This window comes from Rhynchophorus ferrugineus, unplaced genomic scaffold (assembly GCF_030347505.1).
Source record: "Rhynchophorus ferrugineus isolate W39M unplaced genomic scaffold, kcgeb_rfMv2 rfM1, whole genome shotgun sequence".
NCBI lineage: Eukaryota > Metazoa > Arthropoda > Insecta > Coleoptera > Curculionidae > Rhynchophorus > Rhynchophorus ferrugineus.
The window spans coordinates 8,364,909-8,391,759 of NW_027472580.1; the positions used below are offsets into that span (position 1 = coordinate 8,364,909).

At 33.6% G+C, this 26,851-nt stretch overlaps 1 protein-coding gene across 3 annotated transcripts in view; it reads right to left on the minus strand.

Moving 5' to 3' along the window:
• Nucleotides 1-3,473: 3,473 nt before the first annotated feature.
• Nucleotides 3,474-26,851, minus strand: part of chas (chascon) — a 202,157-nt gene continuing 178,779 nt past the window's right edge. For all 3 annotated transcript variants that reach the window (XM_076415298.1, XM_076415304.1, XM_076415293.1), the window contains 9 exons: nucleotides 26,296-26,566; nucleotides 26,109-26,240; nucleotides 25,896-26,047; nucleotides 19,277-19,436; nucleotides 19,097-19,213; nucleotides 11,729-11,934; nucleotides 10,393-10,586; nucleotides 7,015-7,298; nucleotides 3,474-4,330 (listed from right to left, as the gene is read on the minus strand). In XM_076415298.1, the coding sequence (XP_076271413.1) occupies nucleotides 3,976-4,330; nucleotides 7,015-7,298; nucleotides 10,393-10,586; nucleotides 11,729-11,934; nucleotides 19,097-19,213; nucleotides 19,277-19,436; nucleotides 25,896-26,047; nucleotides 26,109-26,240; nucleotides 26,296-26,566 (1,871 nt within the window). In that variant the 3' untranslated portion in view covers nucleotides 3,474-3,975. The remainder of the gene's footprint in view (nucleotides 4,331-7,014; nucleotides 7,299-10,392; nucleotides 10,587-11,728; nucleotides 11,935-19,096; nucleotides 19,214-19,276; nucleotides 19,437-25,895; nucleotides 26,048-26,108; nucleotides 26,241-26,295; nucleotides 26,567-26,851) is intronic.

Consider the following 26,851-nt stretch of genomic DNA (forward strand, 5'->3'; position numbering starts at 1 on the left):
GCTATGCAACTTATAATCTAAATCTTACTCTAGATAATATTCTAACTTATTCTAGTGTATTCTGACTTATTCTAATGATTACTATATCTCATTTAATGTGTCTATTAATCAGTTCGTATGGTAGTTTGCGTTTGAGCCTATGCACATCACTATCATCGCTCAAATTTAACTGTTTGGCGAGTGCATTGGGATCAGACACTAACAGTCTTTCAGAGTACTTCACACTGACACTTCGAATAACACTCGTTATGGTTTCTAAGGGGATATCGCGTTGAATCAATTTGTTAGAGACGTAATATGGGGCATCGACGATGACTCGCAACTCTTTATTCTGAAACCTTTGGAGGATAGCTATGTGAAATTTTCTAGTAGTGCCTCACAGTACAATACCATAAGTTCAAATGGGCCTAAGTATTGACTTTATATGTTTTTTCCATGTCAAACGTCGATAAAAATGCATCCCCAGATATTTAACGTTGTCTACTTGCGGAAGTTCATAATTATTAAATTTTGTTGAAGGACAATTTCTGCTATACAGGGTGAATGTCACATGGGTAGATTTTGTCTCATTTTCTTTGATACGTAACGTTTTCAACCACAATTCACTGACGATCCTTGTGGCTGATATTGGATCCTCGTGTGATGATAAAACCACTGTATCGTCAGCAATAGTGTTTCTTGAGGTCGGTAGGTCAGCTGTATAAAATAGATTAACAATGGACCAATATTACTGCCCTGTACTAGAATACCCGAATATATTGGATGTAGGTCAGTATATTCGTCACCCTGTTTCATAATAAAATGTCTGTCTGTGAGGTATGATTTTAGTAGTTGAAAGTGCGTGTGGGGCAAAATCTTTTTCAATTTAACATGCAGTCCAGTGTGCCACATCTTGTCAAAGGCTTGATATGTATCAACAAATGCAGCAGAGCAATCCATCATTTTCAAACTCTCAAAGTGAGCCAGTTCCTGAAGGCATCAAGTCACAGATCCGACTCAAAAATTGTCTCTATCGCAGAGCTAGTGCCACCCTCAACTCGGCAGACAAAAGGGAGACCAACAGAGTAAAACGAGAAGTGAATCCATTAAAGCCTGGCGATCCGAGAAATGGAACTCATTTCTAGCGGACCAAAGGCTGGATGGCCCCGCAACTTTCTGGCGACTCTCTAAAAGCCTCGTGGGGAAGGCGCAAAATGTCATACCCCCCCTAAAGTCATCGGAGACAGGAACTTTTGCAGTTACCGACCACGAAAAGGCCGAGCTCCGCGCTAAAAAATATGTGGCCCAAATGGAACGCCTCCCTCCTGCTACAGATATAAACGCTGCTGAAAACAACGAAATCATTAGGAATGCCAACACCGTTCGTTCTCAAGTGCCTCATCTTCTTCCCTACAAGCAGCTCGCCAAACTAAGTAATATTTCGATAGCCCAACTCAAAAATCTTCCCTACAAGCATCAACGCCATTCTGAGGCGGCAACACTTTCCATCCACATGGGAACATGCATTCACCGCAGTTATCCCCAAAAAAAAGCTAAGTCATCACCTTCTGACTACAGACCTATCAGCCTACTAAGCTCCATTTCCAAACTTGTTGATAGAGCAATTCTTTATGCTCTTAATGATTTTACGAAGACAAACAATATCATTCCAGATGAGCAATTCGGGTTCTGCGCCAAGCACTCAGCCGTTCATCAGGCCCATCGGCTGGCCGCAAAAATCAACTGTGCTTTTAACCGACATGAAAGACTTGGAGCGGTCTTCTTGGACCTAACCAAAGCCTTTGACAAGATTTGGCACGAAGGCTTAATGGCGAAATGCATCCGATTAGGTCTACCTGATGACCTAACAGCTCTTATCAAATCGTTTCTGTCAGGACGATCGTTCCAGATGAAGATTAAAGATATTCTTTCTAGCCGGAAAACCATCGACGCAGGAGTTCCACAAGGCTCTCCCCTGGCACCCGCTCTATTTAATATTTTTCTTTCAGATATCCCTAGGAGACCACAAGTTGAGGCTGCTTTTTACGCAGACGACACTGCTTACTTTGCTTCTTCAAGAGTAGCACCGCACATCCGAAGCAGACTCCAAAAACAACTCGATGAGACGGTCCAGTAGTTACGTTTTTGGAGGTTGCAGGTCAACCCACAGAAAACCCAGGCCATCTTCATCCACAATAAGCGTTTAGCACCGAGCATTTCGCGTCTTAAAATCGAGAACGCCGAAATCCCATGGTCAGAAGAAGCCACCTATCTCGGTCTTGTCTTCGATCGCAAATTTAGGTGGAATTCCCACATTCAAAAGTCCCTCCATAAAGGTCAAGGTATTGTTAATTTGCTGTTCCCGCTTATCAACCGGGCCAGCAGGCTTCCTCTATCTATAAAATCTCTCCTGTACAAGATCCTGGTTCGATCAGTCGTTCTATACGGCTCCAGTGTCTATCTAAAATACGTCTCACCTAGCCAGGTGGAATGTCTTCAAGTCTTTCAAAACAAAATTCTCAGGAGAATAATCAATGCCCCTGATTCGTCAGGAACAATCAAATTCATAGAGAAACAAACGTCCCCAAGTTCACGATTTTATATCCGAGGTTTACTCGAGATATTTCTCCACTCTTCGTCTCTCGGACAATAGATCTATTACCGAGCTGGCCGATATTTTAGGCCAATAACTTATTCGGCTTTTCGTAGCCTTATTCTATCACAGCCGACACTACCCCGTCGTGCTCTAACTTCAAATTGTCTCGACCTTCTCGGGCGAGCGATTAACTCATGTACCGCAAGCTCCGTGGTGTGATAACGACGGCACGTCCTTGCCTGTCCCTTGTGCCTCTTAACGGTGTTACCGATTACGGGCACCCTCCTTACTAACAGTAAGAAGTGTCAGTTAGTGTCATTGGATCAGCTGATTGGGTGGGGTTTAGTGGGTAGCCCAGAGGCAGTTTCCACATAACCAGTCCAACTCGCTTATTCCTGCGGGTCCTCCCGATCAGTTATCCGTAACAGGATTCCCCTACCCGGTTCTAGGCCAAAAAAAAAACACGAGTGCTGCGAAGGTGTTTGAACGAGTTCGTAGAGCACGTTCGTGCGGCCCAGATAAATAATAGCGATAAGTATAAGCCGGTAACCTAACGACGGTAGATTATTCCACTGTGCTACGTTATTTCCGTGACTCGCACTTCCATTGCAGTTTTTTATCACTTATTACATCAAGAATTCGCGAATGCTAAGTTGCATATACTGTCACGTAAGTTAAAAATAACTAATTTTAATTACTATTTCACTTCAAAATGCATATATTTTAAGACGTTTATTTTTTTTAAACTTAGGGGTAGACAAATTGACTGATTTTCCATATTATAATGATGAAAATTTATGATTCCGTCCCTGCACAGACTGTTCTATGTGCAGTACCAATTACCTCACCTCACGTATCTTCAAATCATTCAGAAAATAGACAAAAAAGAAAGAACATGTTCATGGTAAGTCTTTATTATGTTATTTTAGTAATTTATATATATACACACAAGAAAACACAATTATTTGTTAACAGTTTTAAAAAACTATTGAAATACATTTTAGCAGTCATAATTAAATCATTAGTTCAATTAAATATATACGTATGCTTAACAATAAATGAATGTATGTTGAATTATAAAGTAAAAACTGGAAACACACAGACATCCTCACTCTTAGCATCCGAATGTTGATTAATGCTTGTTAAAGACTGGCAAGTACATAGAGAAAGAAATAAATAGATGTAACATTTTCCGTGACGTTTTCGTGTTGATATAATTTCTGATTATGTTGTGCGATATGCGGTTCCGACTATATATATATGTAATATAAAAAATAATATTCGACTAGAATAAGCTTGAAAATGTTACTGATAACCGAGAATGGCACATTCGTAACAATATTTTCAATCATTCTAACATTACTCAGACCATGTGACACCGAACTACTCCAGTTCTTCGTTTAGTGTCTGTAATTCCTAACCTCGATCACTACGGGCTTGGAGTTGGAGGCGTCGTATCTCCTCTCGCTCTCGTAGTATTTCAGATCGGGTGTCGGTTCCCTGTTGCTTCGGTAGTGGCTCTTGGTGAAGCTTTTCGTCTCGCTGGACTCGATGGTCTCCATGGATCTACCGTCACGGCCTGGTATGGTCTTTTTGCTGACGGTTTTCACTGTGTTGGTTACACTTGGACGCAGGGGGTCATCGTTGCGAGTGGTGGTATGGTACGTTTCGGAGAAATCAGTGCTGGAGGTGCTGCCTCTTCGAAGAATGGAGTGGCTTGGGGATGATGTAGAGATCATATGAGTATCTTTCAACCTAATGACAAAATAAAATATATATTAGTTTATTGTGCAGATGTCATAAAACATATTTTATATTCAAAAGTGTTGTAAACAACTGTGTATATACAAAATAACGTGAACGCAATGCAATAAATAGTCTATCCAAAGAAGCAGTGAACGCATGTCATCAACGTGTATAATGTATTGCAGTTTTTTTATTCGTTTTAATACCAGATAATATTTTCCTTCTCATTTTATTCTAATTAAAAAGAGATAGAATACTGTCTGATACGTTTGAACGTGTAACCGAATCACACTACAAAAGTCGTTCGGTTGTTAAAAGTCTACAAAATTCTTCAAAACATTAGTAGCATGAGGTTATCAACTGGCAAACGTTGTTTTGGCGCTTTGTTGTTTTGATAAACGTCGCTACTTAATATTTTTGATTACTCTGGTTGAAAATTCCGAAGACAAATAAGACATAGTTAGTCAGAAACAGTACTTACATACCTTGATGTTAGCTCTGCTAAAGATTGTATTTATGAAGTGTATAAAAACGGTGAGTAGTTTTTTAAATATAAACATAATTTAATACAATTATTTCAGAGGAAACTGTTAGTTTGGAACGTATCCATCAAACTTAGGGATATGTAGCTCTTTGAAGGGTAGTCATCACTTCAAACACTGTTGGGAAACATAGGATATAGATAGGACATATTAATAAAGATAACCCACGAAGAGATCCAATGCAGCTTCCAGACATTGGTTATAAAAGAATACAATAATTAAAAGCATATAATAATATTAAGGGAGGCTTGTTATTTCAATTGGTATACAGACATAGGTATTTCAAAATGGAACATTAGGCCACTCTTGGCAAGACGCTAATAAAAAGAGTGTAAAGAAAACAATAGTTTAGGCCACCACGCATTCACATACATCAAAATTGGTGGGAATGCTGGTGGATTGGTACCATACGGTTTTCAACTATAAAAGACCACTACGACGACGTCTCGTTCTCTTTCCTATTCTCTACCCCTTTACCTATCCTAATATCCTGTTAATTCTCCCGTCGATCACATGTATCATTTAATATCGCAATAAACAAGTTTTTATTCAACCAGTGTTTTCAGTTCCCGTGCGAATTCTATCCACAAAATAGTAGTGAGTGTTTCGACAAAGGCATCGCCAGCCACACATTCCTATCGACCGACAAGACGAACATTCCTACATGTTGATGGAAAAAGGTTAGAATAACATTTGATTAGATTTTATAAATCACAATATTTTTTTAATAATTCATTGCAGATATATTGTTCTTCATGCTAGAAACAGGAAACGAACAAAAAGATCCCAATAAGTAAAGAGTGAAGTATATTAAATTGTCACTTGGTAAATATAAATGAATCTTTTAAATGTTTGTTATGTAATTTACTTTTTTAAAAATATATCTGAAAAAAGATACGCAGTATATCAGATGGCTGAATAATAAGGCCGCAGATTGTTACGTCTTCCTTCTTATCACTGCATATTTAATCAGATTCAATTGTTATGTTGTGTGATAAAGAATTAATACAATAGATATGCAGGTCGAGAAAAATATGCGAGCCCAGACTGTTTGGATATATGGAAAGGATTGTCTCTGATGAACTCCGTCAGACACACAGAAGAAGAAATTGAGAGATGGTGGAATTGTGAACTGGTATTAGATTAGAAATTAACAACTTAGTTAGTGACTTTGAATAGTAGCTCAGAAAGTGACAATGACAGAATAAAACTTTCTAGATATGGGTTGGTAATTCAATGACAATTACCAAGATAGAATGATGAGGCTGGAAACAACTAAAGGTAAATATATAATTAACATAGTATAATTCTAGAAAATTTTGTTGTCGAAAGTGAAATATTTGTGTGTAATTGTCCAGAATATACACGAGCATTTGCTATAAAGCTATGGGGAGGGATTGAATACTAACTGTTTTATAGATATGGCCAATACATTAAAGAGTAAGAAATGAGCAGTAACAAAAGAGACTAAGAAGATATAAATTTGAAATGTAATATCAAAATGACTTATTTTGAAAATAAAATACATTACTGGAATATATAATTGTTAATTAAGTGGATTAGGCCTCTAAGAGATATCATAAGTGATTTAGAAAAGAGTTTAATGTAAATATTAAAACAATCCTAACCTAAAAAGTACTGTAACTGTAGTTTAAGTCCTTCGATAATATATGCATTATATGTACTACATTGATAAAGTAAATTACACTCGATAACATTATTTTTGGTTCATTATTTTATTTACATTAGAATATTGTTATACATCAAAGCCAAAATAAACTTAAAGTCAAAGTTGATTGCGGCAACATTGCGACGTGTTACGTCATAAATTAGATGATGTTAGTTTTATTGGATAAACGCGCATACTATATACATTTTTAATCAAGCTCTAGTTTGGAGAAAAGTATCATACACAGATAGTTTAGATAGTAGTAAATTTTGGTTGCAGACATTGGAAGACAATGCTAAATGTCAATTAAGACAGATTAAAATTGCGGATTGTTTTCAATAACTAAAAATTAAACATGGATGTTGAAATATTTGTTTAGTTTTTATAAATATATCAATGCAAAGATTTCAATTTGGTAAACTACAGTTGATTTGAACTAGTTCACATTAACGAACATGTTCTGTACGTGTACAAAAATTTACCTCGTTGGTGGTTCATACATATCAGCTCCATTAAAATTACGCGACGAATTCTTGCCTATCGGCGTGCTGGTTTTGTAATTGCTGATTTTCCAGTCGTCCTCGTCTTCTTGGAGAGTCTTGTAGAGTTCCGGTGATCTATTCTTCAAGCCAGACAAGAACACTCTTTTCTCTGTTCTTTCTCCGAAGGACCGGTTGTAATTGTTGTCGGGTGATCTCCTAAAGCCATTGTCCACACTATCACCGTTTCTATGGAAACGCGAGGTGTAAATATCATCGTTAATATCCTAAAATAGAAAATAAATTCACGATATAAAAATACTGTTTTGTGTCATTGTAATTTAAAATTTTAGTTTCTCCATTTACAACCGCATGTACAGGGTTATAAATTGATTTAACAGATGGTGTTACCGTGTATTAAATCGTCTCGGGTATATTTGTAACATTTATTAACCGACTTCGAAAAAGGAGGAGGTTCTGTGTTCGGCTGTAGATATTTTTTTAATGTATGTTTGCCGATATCTTCGTCAATTGTAAGCCGATTTTCAAAACTCCTTTTTATTCGAAAGAGTGCACTTTCGAGGTGGTACCATTGGAACCAAATCAGGATTTGTTGGGTAGAAGAGGGGGGAAATCGAGGGAAACGCTCAAATTTACAATATTATTTTAACCTCTACCAACTAATCACTTTGAAGTCGGTGCCGAGCCCAAACAATGTAAAAATAATAATATAATTTGGTGACATATACAAAAAAAATACCTTCAAAACAAATCTAAATTAATATAACTGTTTTAGTTCTCCACTGACTTCAAACTGATTAGTTGGCAGTAGTTAAAATAATATTGCAAATGAATAAATAGATTTAGGTAGGTACTAAGCTAAATTATGTGTATATATTAGAATACAAAATAAGTGTAGTAGATAGGTTAAATAAGGTTTTTGTTTATTGTTATTTAGTTGTTACAACGATTATTATATAAATATTTTATTTTAAAATGTTTTTTTTGTGTTAAAAATCTAAATTCCATTATTTTTTAATTTTTAGTGAGTTCCTTATTTATTTTTTGAAGTCGGTTCGATTTTTTTGTTAAAAATATTTTATTATATAGTATACAGAGTATTATATAAAGCTTTAACTTAAATACGCGAAACCGAGGAAATGTTTCACGAGGTCCTACCAATGCAGGCACTGAGACCATTTTTTTGATTGGTTCTTTTGTATTACTCTACAAAGGAATTTGTCTGCCTCATTTCTGTAATTGGATTGTTTGTTTTAGTTTGTTTATGAGGCTATTTTTATGTGCCTGATATAGAGTACGTTCAGCATTTTTATGACTTAATTATAATTACTATTATTCGATTATAATGTATCGTCAGTCTCAAAAATGTTATGTATTCAGTGTATGTGTGAAAATTAAATAACGAGACGTTTTCGTTGGAAGAAACAGCCCAAGTTAGTTAGATTAAGGATGTATGTTACTTAGCACTGTTTATACCTGATACGTATACAGTTATTTATATAGAGTGTCTTTTTTGTCTTTTTAGGGATACAACAGAAGAAATCACGAAAATATAACTGGTTTAAACCCAAAATAAGTTCAAATGGGATGATGACAAAATTACATTGAAAGTAAATATGATTATACTAAATGAAAATTGTAGTACAAAGCCAACGAGGTCACCGAACCACGGTCCTTGTCAGATTTTGCACTCTTGCCTAGGACAATCGCAAATATTATACAATAACAAACATAAATTTACGACGATGTCCCAGCAGGATTCGAACCCGCGACTATCACAACAGCAGGGTGACCGTCCTGACGCCCTTACCACTGCACCAACCAAGCCGGCTTTGTTTCCTTTTAAGAAGTTGTTTGTAAAGTGCCATCAATTAAAAATTGTATTATTTTGAGGGATTTGGTTTACTTAAATAAATACAAATTGGTTAAGATACTTATAATTAATATTTTGGCTTAAAGCTACTTAACTGAGATGGGTTTTTTTCTACGTATGGAGTCAAAAAAATTAATTCTTCAACAAGTTACAAGTATATTTTAAAAAATAAATTAATACCAAAAAAATAATACAATTCGTAGACTGACAAGTTGAGGCTGATTTTACAGGCAAGATAGTATTTTATGACTATTCTATTATATTGTTAATAGGTCTACAAGTTGTCTCGTAACAAGAGCACAGTAGTAATGTTTTTTCCATTATGACGTATATCATACAACTTGGCCGTTTTAGTTCGTTATTCAATTTTTACAATAACATTGTAAAAATAATTATAATTTGCCTCAATGCATTTTTGTGTTGAACACGTAAATAAAATATTAACAGACACAGACTTTCAGCATGAAGGAACAAAAAGTAAAAAAACTATAATATATCTTATAAATTGATAGCACTAAAGATATATGAAAAATAAGATGAAAAACAGTTTTGATTATATTTGCCAGGAGATATGCTGTGTTCCAAAATAGATTGCATATTTAATTATTCATTATATACTTAAATTTTAGAATTTTAATATTTTATAGTATTTGTGTTTATGTAGAATTTTGTTTTAGTAATTTTTTCTTTTGAATCATTACATTTGAGTTTTATTTCAAATTTAATTGGTTAGTATAATGCAATGTCAGGGGTTAGTCACGTGATGCATATGAAAACTTCAGCGAATAAAATGCCTTTCTAATAAAACATTTTCTTTATAAGTGTTTGTAATTGTAATTTAAACTAACTAATGAAATGAAGGTAAATCGCGTTCTCAGTGCCTTTCTGCTAAGACCATGCAAAAGAATACTAAAATTATATGTATTAAGTTAGCACTCTATATATTAGTCAGTGAATTTTAACCAATTTCATATTGAAGCCTTACTGACTTCATACTTCAGTGAAATGACACACACTCATGCACGTGAGGTTGAGGATTCATTATCCAGTAACATCATGTGCTCTAAAAGCTTTAAAATTAATTTATAGGCCTAATCTATAGAAATTTGTTATTACCACTAACAGAATAGATTAAACTTGTTGATAATCATTAAAAATCCTAAAAAACTAACTACAAATAAAGCTAAATAAACTACTAATACGTAAGCAATGAAGAAGTTAATAATAGTAAACAATATAAAATTCACTATATATAGTAAGAAAATCTTAATTTGTTTATTGCTGTATATTATTCAAATTGATTGTAAATATTCGTGAAAAACTCTGAAGATTTGTTTACTTTTAATTATGGAGATATGAAGGTCAAGCAAGCAGCAAATTTGGTCACGTTCTACGAACTTAAAATAAATATTGAGCTTAACATAACCTTCACCATATTATAATAATTAAATTAACACAAACTGATGACAAATATGCTTAATGCTTACCTTTTGGCTTCTGTTAATGCTGGAGATTAATCCCGGGCTTTTCAAGCCGCTAGGATTTTCGTTGAGTCTGTGAATGTTTGAGTTTGAGGTGTACATGTTTGATCTATTGGTTGGTGTGTCTGTGTCTCCGTGTACTATCAGACTTTTGCTGCGGGCTAAATTAGACTTATACGTTCTTGCTGGTTTGGCCGGACCTAAAATTAAATAAAATATAGTACTATAACTGTTAATATCCACCAAATTACACCTAAAATTGTTATTATTTTGATTTCAAAGAACAATTAACTGACACTAATATTTCAGTGTTAAAACATTAATGAATTTTAAAATATTCATATTATATTCTTGGATATTACTGTTATTTATTTTTTATAATATATATATATATATGCATGAATTAAAATTTGACATTTTTGTAAAATAATATAAACATACAATGAACAAGGGGCCTGTCCACATTAGAAGTGATAAGGGTATACAGATTGGAAAAGGAGGCAACAAGAAAGGCAGTATGGATAAGTAAGGAACAGATCAATAGCGAGAAGAAACCGAAACAGTCGACAGATGGCAGAACTCTCCATGACTTCTGCGAGAGGGTGGGATGCGAGAGATAGAGCTTAAGTAAAAAGGCAGTACAACTAACAACAGAACACGGAAATATGGCTGCATACATCAGATTTAGATTGAGGGAGAATGAAGGTCTATGCGAATGTGATAATGGTGTGGAGGACACCAAGCACATAATGGTCGAGTGCACTATGGAGAAAAGAAGCTGTACGGCAGGGCAGTGGGTTCTTACCAATTTAGAGATCCACAAGGGAGCAATAACAGTTCACATATAGACCTGATTAATAACTAGGCGGAGGCAGTAATTGGGAACGCCGACAATGAGACAGATAGATCAGACATGGAAAGCGTCGGTAGAGGCATAAACAATGAACGCGATCAATTAGAGTTTGGGTATCTGGACCTTACTTGATAATTAATGTTGAGATAAATACACAGACAAATTGTAATAACCAATTGTCAATGGCCATTATTCGGTAATTAAGGAGGGCAAATGAAACAAACAAATAGACAGGCACCGGGGGACTGAACACTGATAGTATACAGATAGAATTTAGATAGCTGGGACAAGTTGTTTGTAATGACTTGACATTTTCAACAATAGACATCGTTGATCAAAATACATGCAAGCACCTAATATAAATTTTTGTGTTATTATCATAAACATGATTTAAATAACAGTCGGACACTAGTATATACTACGATTAACTAATTTGGTAGTTAATTAGAAGAGGAAGGGGGTGAATATAATTAAGAGTTATCTCCTTACCGTCATTGACGAATCTTGGTGGCGCAACCGTATTTATTATCGAAACGTTGATGGTGCTGTTGGATCTGTTGCTCCCACTCAGCTTGGTCGGCGGCTCGTACTTGTTCAAGTGCCTGGGGAGGGTCTGGGAATTCCTCTTCTCCTCTGACGCGTTGTTCACCAAACGTCCCGTCGACTTGCTGAATCTCCCGAGTGTGCTCTGCGATCTGCAATAAATGGGCGATTAACATTAAATCGGCATCGTTAAGAACGCGAGGTGGTGAAATTAGTAGGCCTAGTGGAGGGGGGGCTCGAGTTAATCATTTTAATATCAACTGAAAAACAGATTCATATAAGGTAGCAGTCGACCCCGATTTAGTCACGGAAATAAGCTGAATCTAGAGGTGGGCGCCATACGCGTCTTGCTTTGTTTTCACGCTAATATTTAAGGTACTAGTTGTGAGATACAATAGATTGGTTGAAAAGTCCCCGGTGTGGTTTTGAAACAACTATCAGTTTATTATTGAATACAGTGCCCTTTAAAAACTGTCATGAGTTTCAAAATATTTTAAGAGATATTTATTAGTGCTTCGGTAGAATAGTTTATTCGACAAGTTCATAAATAGACTTTATAAAATTTATTCCAATGAGAAATAACCGGTCTGACATATAAATGGCGCTACTAGAATTATATCCATATATTTTTTAGTTAGTCCTAACTCTCAAATGATGCGTGTATAAATTTGACAGCTGTAGGATAATTAGTTTGTGAATTATAGCATTTTGAGTGAAGCAACATTTGTTATTGTGATAAAAATGGATAAAAAGAATTTCGCGTGTTGATAAAATATTGCTTTTTGAAAGGAAAAAATACAGTTAAAGCAAAAAGTTGGCTTGATGCCGAACCAGAAACTGCCGCAGGAAAATCAACCATCAAGAATTGGCATGCTAAGTTTAGACGTGATGAAATGAGCATCGAAGACGGTGGACGCCCAAAAGAGGTTGTTACCGACGAAAACATTAAAAAAAAACCACAAAATGATTTTGAAATGGATGAAACATGGCTCCATTATTTCACTCCAAAGTCCAATCGACAGTCATCCGAGTGGACTGTACAAGATCAATTGACCTGTTATTTTAATATATCTTTTCGAAAATTATTATTATTAAAACCCGTATAACATGTTTACCAAATTATTTGTGTTAAATTTTAAGATTTTGTAGAGAAATATAATCTCTGCATTTTTGTTCTCAATAGTTAAAGATAATTGTTACTGTTGGAGGTGTGTGAATGAACAATAACAACTCACAGCTAGATCTTGTAAACACAGATCTAGCAGTTTAATCTTCAGTCAACACAATTATGATTAAAAGCAATTAGTAATGTCGATTTTTTTAACTTTCAATTGATTATCTAGAGCAAAGGCATCTTCAATCATTTTTACTCTCAGTACTTCATGACTGGGAACTCATAATCATTTTAAGAATAACATTACGGAACTACTATGAATTCAAGAGTTTATTGTAAGAAATTGGGTTAATTGTTATTTTTCAAAGCATTGTTTTATTCAAGCATTATTAATAGCAATCAAAACATCTTCTGAAATTGTCCAAGAGTCGACTCATCTTTGAGAATCTTGAAAAAATAGAACTACAGTCCCGGCAGACCACGGGATATAAATTGGAAACTTATCTGGTACTGGTGAGGTCGAGCTACCTTTTTCCCTCTAGGAAATTTCTCAGTTCGGCAAGGTTTTCTTTGTCAACATTCTGAACCGTTGCTTCTAGAAAACCGAAACCATCAAACCATGTTTTTAAGGGTGTTGAATTCTCAGCGGTACTAAATGACTTAAATAATATTTGACTAATCAAAAAACTTTGAAATAAACAACTCCATCTAGATTATTTTACTATTTTTTTACTATTATTGATACCGAGGACTTTTCAACCGAGGTGCTATATGAAGAACTGTACGAACTATATTGAAAAAAACTATAAATTGACCTTAAAAAAATTGAAAGTCAACAAAACCCCCCCAAAAACAACGTCTAATTTGGAAGAGTAAATGAAAGTGAAACTCCGTGGGAGTCACATCTCGGCTAAAACAGATCATTTTGTTCTCCAGCCATAAACGTAAAAGGAGAGCAGATAGAATTCTCAAACCCACATGTGGTCGTGTCAAATATCGCCTAAAGACTCGTTACTGCACAGAAATGTCAGCCTTAGATCTAAAGTGGGTGAAATTAGTTGATATTGCAAATAAGAAAAATGCCATTATAAATAATTGTAAGTGATTTTTGGTTATAGCGTTATTGAATTTATTTTGAAGCAACAATAACTTTATATTTACCTGCCTAATAGTTCAGCAAATAACATTTCAAGGAGGTAAAATAAAAAATACTACTGTTCCTCGTTAACATATTTTTTATTGGCTACTCTAAACAACACAAAAATTAAGGTATCATCAATAATCTTTGGGGTTATCACATATTAGTTTAAAAAACAGTTATAAAATAATGAAAACAACTGGTTATTATAAAACATAACAATATTGTTTATATTAATTACCTAATCTATTGTTAGAGGGCACAGTTTACGTAACAGTAAGTTTATATAAAAGTTCAATATACAGTACAAATAATTTAGAATATTTGTGAAAATTTGTGAATTTTGTGGTTCATTTTTTTGAGAATGAATAATCAGGAAAAGTTTAAATAATGAAAAGAAATGGTACTTTGATTCATTAAAAAAATATTACATACCATCAACTGTGGATTATCCATTATTTATGAATTAGTGGTCAAATTATGTTTGTTTTTAATAATTTTAAAACTTAAAAGTATGTTATAAGAAGAAAAGTGCAAAATTCTCCTTAAAATCAATATTATGTAAAATTTGTTGAACATTCAGTACAGATTCTTAAAAAAACAGAGTAGATTTTTATATTTATTAGCAACTAAAATGCATAATTAATATGTCTTATTACGACTAAGAATTAACTTTAAAAATGTAAGAATGTAAAGCATTATATGATTTTTTAATAAAAACTTATTTATTATACAAAAATGATGAAGTCACAGTTGGTTTTATACAGCTTTATAGACGGTTTTCAATGTCTATATTTTCATTAAAACTGATCTCATTAAGGGAATATCTAGAACTGGAAAAATGTTTATTTAGAAACTTTTAAAAATTTTATATTGAGAATATGTTAACTATCTGATAGGTAGTTAGTAACAACTAAGCCTATTGCGTCAAAGTAGATTGGACAATAGACAATAGTAGAGAGAATCGTAATTTTGGTAATTCTTTGGACTATTCAAATTATCCAATAGTGTTTTACGTAATTCAGTCAATGTTACATCAAGGTAATACAAACTGTCGAAGAGAACGAAAGAACTATTTTAAATTATATAAATTAAAAAGTCTGAATAAACAATTTTATTATGGTTGCAAGTTATTTGTCACCAGAATATTTAAATACTTTCATCTTTTTCTATTGTTGTTTATACAATTTTATATTAGAAACGATGAATTTTACTGAACTGAAATGATAGGTATACATTATTCTGTTTGAATAGTTTGAATCTACGCTACATTGTTACTGGAATAACATACTATATTCATATAGCACATATATAGAACATAGTTCGACAAGAAAAATATTTGCAGTACTTCATATATAACATATGTAGTGAATATTATTTAAAATTTAAGGAATTTTTGTTCATTTCATTTATTCCATGCATTAGGTAGATTGTTCAACACTTTTAAATTAGTAGGCACTAATTACAGCTTAAATTCTCATAACCGTTTGCACATTCAGTAATATTATCATAATTTCAAATAATAACGAGTAGTGTAACTTTCAAAATCGAGTGAGAAAGATATAAATTGAATTCAGATATCAAATTTTATTACATTTTAGTTCTGGAGTTACGGAGCGCCTAAAAAATCTGCATTTGAAGTTTTGATATTTCTTTTATCTTTAATGATTTTATTATAATGTTGATACTGAGTTCTTTGTTCTTGAAAAATAAAAAAATCTTAAGTAAATTCAGTCTACCCTTTTCTTTTTTGAAAAAAAATAATATTACAAAGAGCTGATTTATTTAAAAATGTTGTTTAAATATTACTAGAAATGTTGAAACAGCATCAACCATTTCTTTATTTTAAATTTCACCTGTATATAATTTATTTAATTTTCATTTTATCTAGATTCGTAGATCTCAGAAATATGTAGCACTTATTTTTAATCCAAAAATTTGAAAAAAATGAGTTTTATTTCTTCATATTTTCAAAGCTTAACCTTAAGACTACGACCTTAAGAGTTTTTTTTAATTAATAATCATTTTGGGAGTTATAGCTATTTTAGTGAATTTATTTTGCATAAACTTTGGTGTGAGCCTTATCTACGTTCTTCGATCATATCAAAGCAAACGAATCCATACAAAATTATGGCTGTTCGAATAATTGAGACATTTTTTGAAATTTATGAATTTTTTAAAAATACTAGAAATCAGAATTTTGTTATAGTTTTGTTAAAGAATGATTAACCTTTAAAGAAAGCTCATATCACATTTCAACTAAATCGGTTCAATAGAATTTGACATATCATCTTTGAACTACGTTTCTAAATTCTCTGAAGTATATTCTGTAGTGAAAAGACAAAAAATTGGAAGTATTACTCGATGAAAATACAAGTTAAATAAAGGAGCTTCAACAAATTCGATCAGTTTATTGGCTCGACTAATTTAATTAAATTAGTAGATTAGCTTAATCGAATAGACCAGTTTTCGTATAATTTAGACCCTTGAGAATGATTGACATGCAAGAATGAATGACAATAAGTGCCTCTTGAACCAGAACAAACAGCAGCTTAACTCTCAATTTTTAACTTACAAATATCCGGTTCAAACGCAGATAAGAAATGTTTGTTTATATATAACATAGCTGGAACTAAAAAATAAATATTCTATAGCATAATTCAAAAAGAAAGCATAGAAAGCAAGGTTGATGGTAACAGTAAAGTCAAATGTCCCGTATATTTATGGTTCGAAGATAAATCAAAGTAAATGAAGTTAAACAAAATTATGGCTGTTCAAAACAATGAGGCATTTTTTTACCATTCTTTTAACATTTCCGAATTTTTCAACAATTGTAAAAATCAAAATGTTGTTCTAGTTTAATATAAGACACAATAATGTATAGTGAAAGCTCATATCAAATTTCACATAAATCGGTTTAATAGTTATTAGCCAGCGTGGTTGGCGCAGTGGTAAAGGCGACAGGACGGTCCGCGTACCGTTGGGATAGTCGCGGATTCGAATTTTACTGGGGCATGGTGGTAAACATATGTTTATGATTGTTTAATATTTGTGATTGTCCTAGATAAGGGTGTAAAATCCGACAAAAAAAATGATCCGAGTCAAGCCTGTAACAAGCCTGGGTAAGAGCGGATGTCTTCTGGGATGATTTCTAAGTTGGTTACTCGCCAGTCGGTAGGCTTAATGCCGAGGACCGTGGTTCGGAGCCCACGTTAAACTGTAGGTCCAGTCCAGATAAAGTTCTCGTTGGTAATAAGGAGACTTTGAAATATTTAACAAAAAAAAATTTGTTGAGAAATCATCCGAATTTACTGTAAAAAATATCGTTCCATTCAAATATCGAGCATAGCCTCTAAAATTATTTATATATTTTTTTATAAATTACCAATTATTTAAATAATATATCATTTATTAAACCACTAGCGACCCGCCCCGGCTTCGCACGGGTGCAATGCTGATACTAAATTAAATACACTACAGAAAATATATGAACGTTGTATATAAAAACATAGCGGCCCGCTCCGACTTTGCACGGGCATAAAATATATATGCCTATGTCACTCAATGAAAACATGATTAAAATCGATCCAGTATTTTTGGTTCATTCATTACTGCCCTTGGCCTGCACGCATTAAATTTGGAGTAAAACAATTCCTCTTCCCCTATACTTACTATGAAGATTTCCTGCTATCTTTGGAATATCTAAATTCATACAATTTTTATTACGTTACACATTTTTAAACGTAAATTTTAAATTTGTAATATCTCCGAAAATATTTGTTTAATTTACATGCTGTAAGGAACCATATTGATCTATATTAATTGCACACTGTATTTAAGGTACTTAATTCGATAAGGATTAATGCCGTATTGCTTAAAATAGCTTCGTAAATAAGCCATTTTCTCACGTAAAAAGTAAACAATAAAAATGGTTAATGTGGGTTATCCCTAAAAGATAAACATATACCATCGGGGACTTTTTTGTAGACCTTTTTATGGTGTACAATACTGTAGTACATTAATTTGATCTAACTCGTAGGGTTAGCCAGCGTTTTTGCTAATTGCTAAATAAGCCTAAAAAAATAGGTTAATTTACGACATCACGTTAGAAACCTCTAAAATTAGCAATGTTGCCTTGGTATATTATGCATGTATTATACATATAAACCGTCCTCTTGAATCACTCTATCTATTGAAAAAAACCGCATCAAAATCCGTTGTGTAGTTTTAAAGATTTAAGCGCACATAGGGATATAGCGACAGAAAAGGCGACTTTGTTTTATACTATGTAGTGATGTGGCAACTAGCTTGAACAGCATTATATATATCTTATTTTATTATCGTTGCAAAATATTTATACTTATATATCATCATTAATGGTAATTTAATTTTTTATAATTCTGGTCTATTTTCTCAAGGCGAGACATTAAATCATTTTCAATGAAACTTGTAAAGAAGGTAGGGTCTGAAAACAGAAAAATCCTCTATATATGGGAAAGCGATCGACGAGTATACGATCTTGCGTATAACCTTATTAAGTTTTAATGGTCGATATTCACGGCTACTTCGATTTTCACATCGTAAAACGTACGTTTCAATCATCGACCGATGGAATTCACGAAACCAACCTTGAGGATACCGAGAAAACATGTCACCTACCGACCACGCTTTGATATTGGCGATTCGAAAAAAAAAAGAAGCTCTTATCTAGACGACAGATTTTTTTCTGTTAACAATAACAAACAACCTGGTCTACCCACGTAACAGCACGGAATGCACTTAGCATGTATAGAAGGTACTTGTAATTGTGATTGTGTTTGATCTTATGTTTATTGTAATTCGCGTTAATTTGAACAACTTTTTCTCATTTAAATTTATAATTCTGAAGGAAAAGCAGTCCTGCGATGACAATCTCCCTGATTTCGTAGTCAACCGTATAATTCAACGAAACTTTCTCGCAGAATTTTACAAATATTTTAAGAATATTAATATTACTACTATTTTGACACTATCTTTGATATATAACATAACGAGACTCTATAAATTAACAAAGCGTTCCTACCTTCGGTCTTTATCGTCATCTCTCGATTTCCTGGAGCTCCGAGCTGGTTTTACGCCGTCGTACTTGTTTTCCCTCCCGTAAATACTCCCACTGAACGGATCCTCCCCGAGATAATATCTGTAACAAATCAGAAATATCGTGACTATTATTTTATTTGACAGTTATTGATGGAAAGCTTGCCTTTGCACCGGCTGCCTGTCCATGGCATGGGTGATATTGTTGTCAATTACGTGACCAGCCTGATACGATGGACTGGGTGATCGTTTGGCCCTTTGCTGTTTGGCTTTCCGCTCACTGCTTGCGGAACGTATCTTGTTCACTAGTTTGCGAATTGACTGGCCTGTAAAAAAAAACGAGATGTTCTAAAGGAATTGCTAGTTGTGTTAGATCATTTAGCTATGATTCATTCCCTAAGAGCAGTCGACTTTTTTTAAATTGTTTTTTTTTTGTGTTAACCCATAGTAAATGTTGTGATTCTAGTTCTATTTTTAAATTATTTTTTTTATTTAATTGTTACATTGTTACTAGTCGCTTCCGTTTAACCTATAATTTGTCTGTATGATAACTTAAATCTAAATATATAACTAGGATGACCCATCGGTCCTATCTCAGTCTCTGGTGAAATAATGTTTATACATGTCACTGCTGTATTTTTTTATTAACTGCACCTCACGACATAACACTATACAAGATCAGACGGTTTAATACTTTTGAGTCTGTGTCCTGCTTTGGTGGTATCCAAAAGTTGCAATACATCAATATTCTCATGAGAATAGAGTCTTTCCACATGCCCCTTTGAAATTATCTTGATTTCTTGACTAACTGTGGGTATCTGAAGGTCTCGGTTTAGGTAGTCAACCCTGTAATATTTGGGTGCGCCCGCAATACTTCATCCCTTCCGAGCATCCCTATAGTTGAACTCGGTATGTCCATATAGGTTATATATATTACGTACTGATAATTGTAATTTTCTTCCAATTAGCCAATATATTTTCCTATGTTTCAATTCCAGTTAATTTCTTTTCTTCTTTATATGTTCCGTCCAGCGAAGTTTTGCATCAAGATTCATTCCGAGATATTTAGCGTTGTTGCTATATGGAATGATAGTATTATTTAATATTGTTGGTGCTTGTACAGTCTTATTGTAGGTGAACTGCATATGAACAGTTACTGTTGTTAGCTTTTATTTTCCAAGCTTTTGTCCAATTATTTATATTGTCACTTGTCTGTTGTAATGCCCCCCGACAAGTGTAAAGTAGATAAAGGATTGGCCCCAGTACACTTCCTTGTAGTACCCCTGCTTTAGCTTCTTTTATTGTAGAGTAAGCTACTTCTTGTTTAACTCCAAACTTTCTGGCTGTAATGTACGATTTTTGTAGTTCAGTGCGTTGTTTTGGTAACATTTTCTATAGTTTATGAACAAGGTATTCATGCCAAACCTTATCGAAGGCTCTGATCAATTGTTGAATACTTGTTTTATCAGTTCGAAATATATTATACTTTGCTGCTTCCATCATATGTACAACAAGACTTTATGGCCATGAATATTCTGTTTCGTGATCGATATGGATGGTTCTCCTGAACTAACCAATGACGTTTTGCGTTTGGAATTATCGTACTAGGCCCACTTTTCATCGCCAGTCACATATGTTGAAACGATTCGAAATAGTATATTCAGTCAATTCGTGTAGTACGTCATTTAACTTCTTTTTTAACCTGTCCATAGTATGTAAACATCTGAACACAGTCGGCTCGTGAACTGCAAAGCTGTCTGAAACTTTTTTTAATACTTTGAGCTGGGTTTCGTTCAAAAGTCTTGCAATTCATTGTTCTCGAACTTTTTGATCATCCTGGCCGACCTATGTCATTGACATCAAAATCACCACTTTTAAATCATTGAAACGAAAACCGACATTTGATATATGCCGAAGCAGCATTACCATAACTTTCTAATAGTTTTTGATGGGGTTGATAGCAAACAAAATAAATAATGAATATTGAAAATTAAATTCCAGGATTAGCATCTGCATATTCTAAATAACTCAATTAAATTCAGTGGAAAACTATTATTATTATTGTTATCATTGTTTATATAGAGAACTATCGAAACCATTAGATTAAACAGCTAGTTACATTGATATACAGCATTTTCGTCAATATATATCGCTGATTAAGATACGTACAAGTACCATATAATACTACAATAAAAAACCACGATTAGTGAAATGTTATTCTCTGAAGACAACTGTCAAAATACTATCGAACTTGGCAGGGTAGATAACACACTCATGCTAATAAGAATTAATTCCTGATCTTAATAATCAAATATTTTAAAGCAATTAAATTTTTTAAATTTACTAAGCGCCTTAACTAAGCCATAATCATTTATAAGAAATTTGAAATAAGAAAATGTATTGGTTAGTTGGAAGAAAATCATAATTTCAGTACACAATATCAAGTGTTGATACCAATATAAACATACGAACTTCAATTAAGGGAATGTAAATACTTTCCAGCAGAAAGTTCTAAGAAGTATTGTAGGTGTCCCCAAACACTTTAGACACCGACTGTTCCCAGGAAATCAAGATAATCATAAGGAGACATGAGGAGAGACTCCATTCTCTCCATGTCAATATCGAAGTAAATTTTGAATACAACAGAATGGGATACACACTCAAAATAATGAAACCACTTAATCATGTGTAGTGTATTGAGATGCATTTAATAAAAAAAGGCAGTGTTATTACATAAATTATAACATTTGGTTGAAAAGTCCCCGGCCTGACACATAGATAGCGCTATTACAATTAAATTTTCTTTTTTGTTAGTCAGCCATAACCTTTAAAAGATGCGTGTATAAATTTGACAGCTGTCGGATTATTAGTTTGTGAATTATAGCATTTTTACTGAAGCAACTTTTGTTATTGTGAAAAAAATGGATAAGAACGAATTTAGCGTGTTGATAAAACATAGCTTTTTGAAGGGAAAAAATACAGTTGAAGCAAAAACTTGGCTTGATGCGGGGTTTCCGGTCACTGCCCCATGAAAAACAACCATCAAGGATTTATATGCTAAGTTTAGACACTGTGATCGCAGTAGACTCCCAAAGGTTGTTACCGACGAGAACATTAAAACAATCCACAAAATCATTTTGAATGACCATAAATTGAAATTAAATGAAATAGCAGGCACTCTAAAGATATCAAGTGAACGTGCAGATCATATCATTCACGAATATTTGAGTATGAGAAAGTTCTGTGCAAAGTGGGCGCTGCGCGAGCTCACTTTTGACTAAGAACAACGACGAGTTGATGATTCGCAGCAGTGTTTGAAGATGATCAAGCATAACAAGCACGAGTTTTGCGTCGATATATGACAATGGATAAAACATGGCTCCATCATTTCACTCCGAAGTCCATTCGACAGTCATCCGAGTGGACCGCACACCATGAAACCGCTTCAAAGCGTGAGAATACGCAGAAGTCGGCTGGCATGGTTATGGCGTCTGTATTTTGGGATGCGCATGGAATAATTTTTATTAACTAGCCTAAAAAAGAAGGACCATCAACAGGGACAATTACATAGCGTTATTGGACCGCTGTGAGCTGCTACACCAGGACAATGCACCGTGCAAAAATCCATAAATTGGGCTTTGAATTGCTGCCTCCTCCACAGTATTCTCTAGATCACCGAAACTGAAGCTTATTTTGAAGCAAAGGACAAATCGTATTACGAAAATGATATAGAAAAGTTGGAGGGTCACTATAATTAGCGTATCACACTTGAAGGGAATTATGTTGAATAAAAAAACTAATTTTGCCAAAAAAAATCTGTTTTACTATGGTAGGTCGGGGACTTTTCAATTGACCTATTAATTATTACACCAGAAGCTAAGATAGGGCCGATTAGATTAGTCTGCAACGACTAGTAACAATTACTTAAATAAATAATAATAAAAAATATTTGTACTTTATGATTAAAACAACCTCTGATAATATTGCTAAAATAATTATGTATTTTATATATAATAACTTACATATGTATTAACAAAAAATAGAACGAAAAAGTATAATATATGTAACCCTAACCTAACACAGAAAGTGTACATAAAACCGCAATACATACGCGAACTTATTAGATGGAACAAACTCTACCCGCGAACACACGCCGATGGAATCTGAATCTGAACATGACTAAATAATAAATAGCTCTATGTAAATGAATCCTTCTATGACAAGATTCGTTTCAAAGTCAGATGTCAGGTGTGCTATACGGAACTTGTTTCTTTTTACGATGTTCGATTGTTTACGATAGTAGTCTGAAAAGTTTTCGTCGTATAATAATAGCGCACACAATCCGTGTTCGATCAAGAGCACAATCTGTTAAGTATATATGTATACTGTATACATTTTTTTTTGATTATAGTATTGTATCGTTTCAATGTGGTGTGAACAGTTTCTTTTCGATAAATCCATACTTATTTCAATCGGGAAATAATTTTGAATGTGTGTCGCTTTCTTTAAAACTATTGTCCTCGGGCATTTCTATTATACATAGAAATTTCGATTGAACAATATGTTGTTCCTATCTGTTGTGTGTTATTGTATTAAGTTGTTAATTTCGTATCTTACTATATACTAGGTTGTTTCATAAGAGTTGTTATTCGATAAGTAAAACACGATCTCGCGGTTTGTAATATGTTTTGACCTATTAGATGTTTGCATATATTTTGATCAGCTCTATCCACTGGTCTAACGTAAACAACCTAACTAACTGTTAAATTCGGTGTTTTTGATGATATTTCTCTGTATAAAATGACTGTTTTTTAATTAAAATTGTTCAGTTATTTAGTGTGTAGATTGCAATTTCAATATTACTTTTTGTTGAAGAAATGTGCTACCGAAGCACATCAAACACCTTTAGAAGTTTAAGGTGATGCCGTCTATAATATCTCATTGTAATTTTTGGTTTTAACAATTTAAAAATAGTGATATTATACCAATGCTGAAGAACAGCATGAAGGCCCAAACAAGTTCGAACGCAATGCATTGCTAGACCTATTGGATCTAAAGAAGTTTCTAGCAGCTTAACCGTTGATAAATCAACTGTTCCCAGAGAGAAATCTGTAGTTTATTACAAACTGTTAAATTTGAATGAAACTGTTACTCAAAATGTCTACCGATGTCAACTGAAAAAATTGAGGAAAAAGGACAAGAAATAGCTACAGACGGAATGTCATTTCTTGCATGACAACGTTTGGTCACATATTACAAGAATTATGTACGATACACTATTGCAGCCCAAATGAGAAGTTTACCACTTGTTTAGTCGATGCCAGCATGGCTAGTGGGGATATTGATACATGAACTCCTACCAAACTAACATCGTTTATTTGAAATAATAATTTGAAAATAATTTGATAAATATATGTTTAGCACGTAATTGGATACAAATACATTTTAGTTTTCAATATAATCATTTGAATTCAATTACATCTCCAGTACTCCATGTATTTCATAGTTGAGTCCATAGTTGAGTCCATGAATAAGTAGAGGATCTTCAAATTCTCACTTTAGTGTTGAAAGAGATGCTTTGTTCCAACAAATCTTCCAACAATTGATACTTTTTCACTTCTACTTCTTTCAGTGGTTTTTGGAACTGCCTCAGAGTTACTATGATGAAAAATTATTCGTTTAATTTGCAAAACAGATTATTTTCTGGTGAATTTTTAACATGAATTGGTTATTTTGCAAATTTTACCAGATTATTAAGTAAGCATTAACAATTCTTGAGAAACTTCCACTTATTTTAAACTTAAATAGCAGTATAATAAATTACTAATGTTATAAAGAAGAAGAAGAAAGAAGAAAGCTAAAATTGTATGAGATCCAATTATCCAACCAAATTTATATCTTTTCAAAAGAGTTCAAATTTAATTCTTCAGATAAACGTTGGCAGATAAAATGCATTGAATTAACCATAATAAATAATAATCTTAAGATGTAATGGCTAGCAAATACACTGTTAGATTTTTGAGCACTAATTATAGCATATAAACTATCGTAGAAATAGTGTAGACAGCTGCTTTTATGGTTTAATGGTTAAAGCATCTAGCTCCAGAACGGAGGTAGCGGGCTCGATTGCTGGCGCGGCGGGCTCGATTGCTGGCGCGGAAAATAATTTTTTGTTCTAATTGAATTAGAACATTTGTCAAGTCACTTAGGCCAGGTAGCGTTAGGCCAGGTAGCGGACCCCGGGGCCTGAAGGGCTCATTATTTTTAATCATTTATTCATAAAACAATTTTGTACCATATACATAAAATTAAATTACAAACAAAATAAATCTAAATTATTCCTCGGCGCCGACTTCAAATTGATCAGTTCGTAATAGTTAAAATAATATTGTAATAAGTAGATAAGTAGGTTTAGGTAGGTATTAAGCTAAATATTGTGTACAGAATGAATATAATATAGGTGTAGTAGATAGGGTGAAAATTTTTTTTAATTAAAAATCTAAGTTTGATTATTTTTTAACTATTAGGAGTTCCATATTTATTTTTTGAAATCGGTCAATTATTTTGTTAAAATATTTTTTACATTCTATTCATCAACAATATCTACATCAAGAAAATTGCAAATACTTCACCAAAATAAATGAGCCTGACTGTAAGTTTTGAGTAACACTAATCTTAAAACATTATCAATTTTAAGTTTACTGCCTTATACGTGTAAATTTAGATTATTTACATTATTTCTAATATGTTCATAATTTTGAAATATATTTTCTAATAATTCTTACCAATTATATTGCCACTCTTGGGTTTAGGTTGGGGAGTATCTGAAGCAAATCTCGTTTTTTGATACTGTTTCTTGTCTTCTTTTGGTACGGGTTGTGGACTTGGAGGTGAATAATCTGGTGGTGGTTCTTCAACCCGGTTCATTCTGTCCTCCCTACGATGTCATAATTTTTATCATTAGTGAAGACAAATTAATAATTTTAGTAATAAATCACCTTAAATCATCCATTCTCCCGGACGATCTATAACCGCTATCATATCTGGACCGTTCCTCTCTTTCGAAATACTTGGTTCTTCTTTCTGCCGCCTTCTTTCTTTGTGGTGGTGTTGGAGATTCATCAAAGTCCCTGAAATATAAACTAGTATTAGTTTAAAGGTTGAAATAATTTTGCGGTTAATTACCGAATAGGAGAAGGAGCAATCTTGACTGGTCTTCCATAATCGGGACTGGGGGAACGGCCATTTCGATAATCTGGCACCGGTGATGGCTGAGTGCGATAATCTGGAGTGGGGGAATGCTGGGGACGTATGTAATCTGGTACGGGAGATCTGCTAGGGCGTTCTGCGTGGTAAGGCGACGAAGAAGGTTGCGATGGAGACTGATTGTACGAGGATGGAGATCGCCTTTGAATGTACTGATGCTCTTGGTGGCGTTCGGACCATTCTGAAATTCCTAAACATAAAAATTATCAACAAATAGTAGTGAGATTTATGTAATGAAAAGTTACAGAAAAGATATAAAAAATTATAAAGCTATAGAATCTTTCTAACAGCTGCCGCAAAGAACTGGTACCATTTTGATTGCGCGCTGTCTTCGTTATGTGACGGTTAGCTCAGTTTTGCTTTAACGGTTGTGTTGTGTAAATGTCCAAATTTTATTATGGATAAATATACGCTACAAGAACGAGCAATCGTTCCATTATTGCCACGCAGCGTAATTTGGGTTAAAAATATCTTT